Source organism: Acanthisitta chloris, unplaced genomic scaffold (genome assembly GCF_000695815.1).
Source record: "Acanthisitta chloris isolate BGI_N310 unplaced genomic scaffold, ASM69581v1 scaffold9773, whole genome shotgun sequence".
Classification (NCBI taxonomy): domain Eukaryota; kingdom Metazoa; phylum Chordata; class Aves; order Passeriformes; family Acanthisittidae; genus Acanthisitta; species Acanthisitta chloris.
In genome coordinates this window covers 1-6,987 of record NW_008663202.1, presented here as the reverse complement: position 1 = coordinate 6,987, position 6,987 = coordinate 1, and the positions used below count along the sequence as shown (strand labels likewise).

The 6,987-nt window shown below is 53.1% G+C and overlaps 1 protein-coding gene across 1 annotated transcript; it reads right to left on the bottom strand.

The window, feature by feature from the left end:
• Positions 1 to 478: 478 nt before the first annotated feature.
• Positions 479 to 3,313, bottom strand: LOC103798633 (kelch-like protein 31). The gene is given in 3 exon segments (XM_009070909.1): positions 479 to 857; positions 859 to 1,203; positions 2,124 to 3,313. Coding segments are annotated over 3 exon segments (1,914 nt in total).
• Positions 3,314 to 6,987: the final 3,674 nt, after the last annotated feature.

Sequence of the window (6,987 nt, the reverse complement as noted above, 5' to 3'; positions counted from 1 at the left end):
GCTCTGAAGCTGTTGAGCTTCAGTGAGGGTGAAATGTCTTTCTCTTGAACAAATGCTACATGAGCACCAATGCCTGCTCCAACCCTGTCACTGCATTGTCCCTGGTGCCAACACTGGCTGTGTGAAAGTGTCTCATGATTCTGTTCCTACAGCAGAATTTCTCCTCCATTATTCTAACTTGTTCCTTTTTTCCCCCATTTTTTTCCCAATCCACACTGCACTACAGTGCTGCAGGCTGAGGAGAAAACCTCTTGCTTCCATGTCTGCCCCACTGCAGCACTCCCTGCTGAAGCTGTGGGATGGAGATGCAGAGAGCTCAGGAGATACTTTCCTAGAGCCCAACCGTGTCATGCTGGAACAAGAGTGTCTGAGGCTTTGCAGTGACTCCAAGCAGGAGTGTTCCTTCCCATCCAGCTGCCCCGAGCTCTGTCCTTCCCTAGCTGCTGGCAGAAGCCACGCGGCACCCTGCAGGGTCTCTTTATGTGTTGGCTACTGCAGAGGCCGCTGAGCTGGCCCTGGAGCCCACGCTGAGGGAACGTGGGAGGGTGATGGTGCAGCACGACACCCCCACGACGGCCTCGGGGAGCTCCTCACCCTCACTCCACTCATTGAGGTCAGGATTGTAGCACTGCACACACTTCTCATACCTCTTCCCACCCTCGTTCCAGCCACCCACCAGGCACAGACACCCCTCCAGCAGTGCCACCCCGGCCGTGCTCACCCCAGTGGGCAGAGGTGCCACGTGGCTCCACTGCCCCGTGAGTGAGCTGTAACACTCCACGGGCACCACGTCCACGCGCTCGCCCTGAGGACCCAACTGGCTCCCTCCCAGCACATAGGCTTTGCCAGCCACAGTGGAAGAAGCCCCTGGGGGTGCTGAGCCTTGCCAGCTCCCTCCAGGAGTCGGTGCTGGGCTCGTAGCAGTGCACGGTGCGGGAGTAGGCATGGCTGATGTAGCCACCAGTGACCAGGAGGTTGCCATCGATGATGGTGGTGGCATGGCAGCAACGAGGTGTCTCCAGGCCTGTCTTGCTGTGCCAGGTGTTGGTGGTGGGCACGTAGCACTCGACTGATGCCAAGGAGCCCTGGGCATTGCGTCCTCCCACGGCGTAGAGGAGCCCGTTGCAGGCACTCAGGCTGAAGTGAGATCTCCTGTGCTCCATGCTGGCAAGGTGCAGCCAGGTGTTGAACCTGGGGTCATACCTGGGGGATGGAGGGGAGATCTGTCTGTCCAGGACTAGCAGCAGAGGCATGGGGAGTGGGGCTTGCCAGACATCTCCCTTTGGAGGGGACAACTCGTGCTCTGGAAGTGCCTCTCTGTCTTGTAGCAGTAAAGACACACCTGGGCAGGCAGTGCAGGTGGAGAGGATGGCATTGCATGGACCTGGATCCTACCTGTGACTGCTGCTCTAACCCAGCATTGCTCCTGCCACCACAAGCTCCATCCTGGCTTGGAAGTGGCTATTGGTCTGAGGTGTTCCCAAGCACTGCCACTGTCCCCTCTGGTGGGTGTTGGCAGGTCGAAGAGGACCCAGGGACAGGTCTTCCCTGCCAGGCCAAAGCCAGGTGTGTGGTAAGAATCCACCAGTTCCTTGTGTGCCCACGAGATGGCAGAGGGAGCTGTTGTGTCTCCAGAGTGATGCCGCGGGGCTGGGAAAAGTGGATAAGCTCTGGGACTGAAATAGGAAGGAGACCTGTCAGTGAATCCCTGAAATGTCACTTGGAGCAGGAAAAGGAACCCAGTGTGGACCCTAACTGAGGGGTGGTGATCAGGGGCTCTGAAGGGCTGTCCTCAAGCAGTGACAAGGACTTTGCCTGTGGAAGCTCCAAGCCATGGGCAGAGCCACTGGGAAGTTCAGGTTTAGGTTGCAAACAAAATATTGCATGTCAGGTTGCCATGGTTACTCCTCCCTTCTTTGAATAGTAATCCCTGTGGCTGTTTATGGGGATTTAGGAAACAAACCTTGTCATTTAAACAATGAAGGGAGAAGTGGAGGTGGAGAGAAGAGAGCCTAAAGGGTAACAGGAACCCCACAGACAGTAAATCCACCTCGTCCCTCACCCCATGGGGACAGCTCTGATCCCTCCCCAGGGTCTGTGTGGCCAGGTGCAGCCCATCTTACCTGCTCAGGCTGCTGACAGCATGCTTAGCCTGGTTCCTGGCATCATTCTGGTCTTCCCCACCAGCAATGTAGATAAATCCATCCATCACCACCACACACTGGTTAAAACTCTTTGCTGGCATCTCCGTCAGCTTGTTCCAGTTTCCCTCTGCATCCCTGTAGCTGATTTCCCTGCTCAGAGCCTTCTCAGACAAAGCTGGACGACCTCCAACTGTGACCAGTACCCTTTGGCCTCCCCTGATCCTGGTTCTCCGAGACTGGAGGCTGTTCTGCTGGTGGGGAAGCAGGTGGTAATTCATAGCATCCACGAGGAGCTTGTGGCACTGAGGATCTTGCATCATGCATGGCACAGGTTGCACGTGGTTGACCAAGTCTGGAGCTGAGATGGTGCCAAACCTGATGTTGCTGAGGAGCTCAGCAGCATACCTGACCCTCTTGGGATCAAACTCCAACCACTTGACAGCGACCTGGAAGGCTGCAACCTCATTGGGGATCTGCAGGCCATCATCCATCAGCAGCTCGTTAACCTGGTCAAAGGGAAGCTTCATGAACTGCTCAGTCTTGGAGAACTCCAGGAAGTTCTCCCGGATGAATTTTCTCGTGGCATCCTTCACCTGGTTGAGGCCGTAAGTAGCTGAGATGTTGGCGATGTAGACACAGTTCTCCACAGCCATTTCCCTCACCAGGAAGTCACTGCACAGGCCCAGCAGTGCTGGCACCTGCAGCTGTGTGGCTGCAGCAATGGTGCTGCCAATGGTGTAGAGGGAGAGGCTCAGTGTCCCCGTGTAGGCAAAGGTGATGACGGTGGCCAAGCCCAAGGGGGACACATCACGGAGCTCCACGCGGCGCAGCTGAGGGTCTCTCTGCAGCAGCCCATGGATGTACTCACTGCAGGATGCCAGGATGAGTTTGTGCACCTCAAAGGACTTGGTTTTGGTGGCAATGGTAAGATCACAGAGGAACTGTGTGTGTCTCATCTGGTTCACCCCCTCCAGGAGTGTCGCTCCATGCTCTGGTGCCTCAACCTCTGTGGCTGTGCAGTGGAAGCTGTTGGAGCTGCTGTCATACAAACTATTCAGGTGATTGAGCTGTTCCACACCCAGCAAAGCATCTTCCACCATCACTGGGGTGATGGGTGCATCCTTCTTGTTCACCTTGGGCTTCTTGGGGGGTTTCTTTTTGGGTGGCATCTTGGCAGAATTGGAGCAGGACCTGGTGAGAAGGGAGAGGTGAGGAGACTTGGAATGGGGGCACGGGTGTCTGTCCTTCTGCTCCTTAAGGCATTCAGTCAAGCAAAGGAAAAACTCCAACTGACTCATATACAATTTGGGTCAGGCCAAGAGAAGGATGGGAACTGCCCCCCAAGCCCTACACCCTACTGAGGTGAGTGAAAGCCTCACGGGTTCCATGGGAGGAACCTCAACTCAACCAGTACCAGCACCTTCACTGTGTTACAAAGGACTGGGGACTTAGGGTCCCTTGGGGAACTGGGAGCACCCACTGGTCCCTGGGGTGTGGGGCCACTTTCAGTGCCTGGGGTGGCACCAGGCAGAGCAAGGCAGAGACCTGGGTGTGTTTCTCCTGACTCAGGCACGCATCACACAGGGTGAATCACGTCCCAGCAGCTCTTACAGAGGTTCCCTCACATCAGCAGGGTGAGATGAACCCCAGCACTGCAGGATCACACAGAACAGGGTGTTCATTGCCCCCTCAAGCCCCTTGGGCACGGCAAGGCACTGTTGGGTAACTCCTAGGACCAGTTGTCCTTTGGGGTGATCAGTTCAGTGAGTGGGTGAATGGAGCGGAAAAATCAACCACAAAAGTCCATCTTGAATGTTCCTAAATTCCATCTGGATCTCCAGCCTGAAGCTCAGCACTGACCTCACCTCCTCCAAGGGAGCTTGGAGCAGCCAATGTATGAGGGAACAAATCTGGCCAGAAATAGCTGTTACTGCACTGTCTCACATGTCTGGGGCTGTTTATTGCACTTGGCCACAGAGATCATGTTCCTTGGGACTGAGTAATCAGCTCGGATTTAGCACTGGGCAGAGCAGGGAGGCAGGGGGAGACTTGAGGAAAACATGGAGAAGGGAAAAGTTTAGTAAAAATCCTGACAGGAAAGAGGATTCAGGGTTGAGTGGGAGAGCAGCAGTGCTGGGCCAGCTGAGCTCAGCGTGCCAGGGGGAGCAGAGGGAGCAGGGATGACTCAGAAGCCAAAGGGATTCAGGAGCAAAGCCCCAGGCACTCAAACCATCCCTGGAATCGTGGTGTTTCACAGGGCTATCCCAGCTTACACCACGGAGAGCTCATCTGGCACAGTGTCATATCCTGGAGTGGGTGTCACTCCTGGAACTGCTCTCATCCTGTGTTTGGATATGAAATGGTTTCTGACACCAGCTCAGGACTGGGAGAAGGAACTGGGATTTATCCTTTCAGAGCAACAAGACATGGATATTTCCAAACACATATTTTGTTCAGACTATCCATTCCCCAGGAAAATTTGCAGTTTCAGCTTCTCAGGAGGATTTGCAGTGATGGTACAGGTCAAATATTGGAATTTCTCAAGACATTATTTACCAGCTTTTCTCTGCAGATCCCTCAGACCTGCATCTCCCTGAGTTACTTTTGACAGACTCCAACTAGAAGTTTGAGTTGTTTCAGAGTGGCTGTGGGAGGGCACAGTGACCTTTTCTACCTGCACTGAGCTTAAAGTAGGGCATTATTGCTGCTCCTGTTTGAAACACCACTGCAGTGACCTGAAAGGGGTGTTTTTCCTGCAGATTAATCCTGGTTGCTGGATTAACCTAGGAAACTGGAGTGATTTGAAGAGATTTCAAAGGGCCCAAGCAGAATGGAGGGAAGACAGGGAGAGAAGCTTTTTTTTCCCCTAGCTGTTTAAACTTCTCTTAAAAGGCAGTGGTTGTCCTCACAACCTTTGAGAACTGCTAATCTCAGCCCTGCACCTTATTACTGAGCCACCAGCACAGCAGGATCTGTGCTGGGTTGTGCTGTGTCTTCAGAAGTTATGGCAGGTTTGCTTTATTTAATATTTAACCAGAGTCTCTTCTCCTTTACCTGCTGCTTCCTCCAGCCCTGAGTTCAATCAGGGTCTGAGTCACAGCAAACTCCAAGCCAACCTGAAAAACTACCTAAGACACTGCAGCTCTAGGCACTATTTTGCTGCTAATAATTCCTCCAGTTCATCTTAGAAAGCAGCAAAGTCTTTCCCCATGCCATTATTTCCATTATTCAGCAGTTCCCAAGCCCCACACAAGGTCTCTGCAGATCCTGCCAGGTGACTCCTGGCTCTCCATGACTCACCTGAAGGCTGAGTCTGCTCTTCCTTTGCTCTCAGACCGGTTAGTCCATGGGGGAAGCTCTGCCCAGTGCTGGGATTTGCAGGTGGAGGCACACAGACCCTTCTCCCTCCTCTCCCCCCGCAGCCAGCTGACTGCTCTTATCACTTCTACACTTACAGCAGGACTTTGGGGTGGTGTGAGGACAGCTGCCCTCACCAACCCAGGGACATGGGCTGCACTCAGGTAGTGCCTGGGCAGGACCACGGGCTGGGCAGGATTGTCCTGCTGATGCCAAGGGTGAGGTGATGGGGCAGTCTAACCCCTGGCTCTGCTCCAGAGGGTTTCCCAGGGTGTTTGGGGATGAGCTGGGGGACATTGCCATGCTGATGTCTTCCCCACAGTGGGGATGACAACACAGAGCTTGATCTGGTGCTGGAAGATATGGTTTAGGGGTTACAGTCATTGATGGTTGCACTTTGTCATCTTAGAGGTCTCTTCCAGCCTTGATGCCTCTATAACTCTATGAATATTGGCTGAGGAAGTGTTGGAGTCACCATCCCTGGGAGTGTTTAAGTGGCATCTGGAGCTGGTGCTGGAGGATATGGTTTAGGAGTTCCAGCAGTGACATGAATGGTTGGACTTGATGATCTTAGAGGTCTCCTCCAACCTTGATGAGTCTATGATTCTGCAAATATTGCCCAGGGAGGTGGTGGAGTCACCGTCCCTGGAGGTGTTTGAGAGACATCTGGACCTGGCACTGGAGTATATGAGTTATTGGTTTAGGGGTTACACTGTTTGATGGTTGGATTTGATGACCTTAAAGTTCTCTTCCAGCCTCGATGATTCTATGACTCTGTGAATATTGCTCAGGGATGTGTTGGAGTCACCATCCCAGGGAAGGTTGGAGAGGCATCTGGATGGTTTGATGGTTGAATCTGATGACCTTAAAGGTCTCTTCCAGCCTTGATGATTCTGTAACTCTATGAATGTTGGCTGGGGAGGTGTTAGAGTCACCATCCCTGGAAATGTTTGAGAGGTGTCTACATCTGACGCTGAAGGATGTGGTTTAGGAGTTACAGGGAGTGACAGGTTAACAGCAGGACTTGATCTCAGGGATCTCCTCCAGCCTTTACACTTCTACACATACTGCTCAAGGAGGTATTGGAGTCACCATCCCTGGAAGTGTTTGAGAGATGTCTGGCTCTGACGCTGAAGGATATGGTTTAGGAGTTACAAGGAGTGACAGGTTACCAGGACTTGACTATCTTAGGGATCTCCTCCAACCTTGACACTTCTACACAAAGTGCCCAGGGAGGTATTGGAGTCACCATCCCTGGAAGTGTTTGAGAGATGTCTGGCTCTGACGCTGAAGGATATGGTTTAGGAGTCACGTACAGGGAGTGACAAGTTAACAGCAGGACTTGATCTCAGGGATCTCCTCCAACCTTGACACTTCTACACAAAGTGCCCAGGGAGGTATTGGAGTCACCGTCCCTGGAAATGTTTGAGAGGTGTCTACATCTGATGCTGAAGGATATGGTTAAGGAGTTACAGGGAGTGACAGG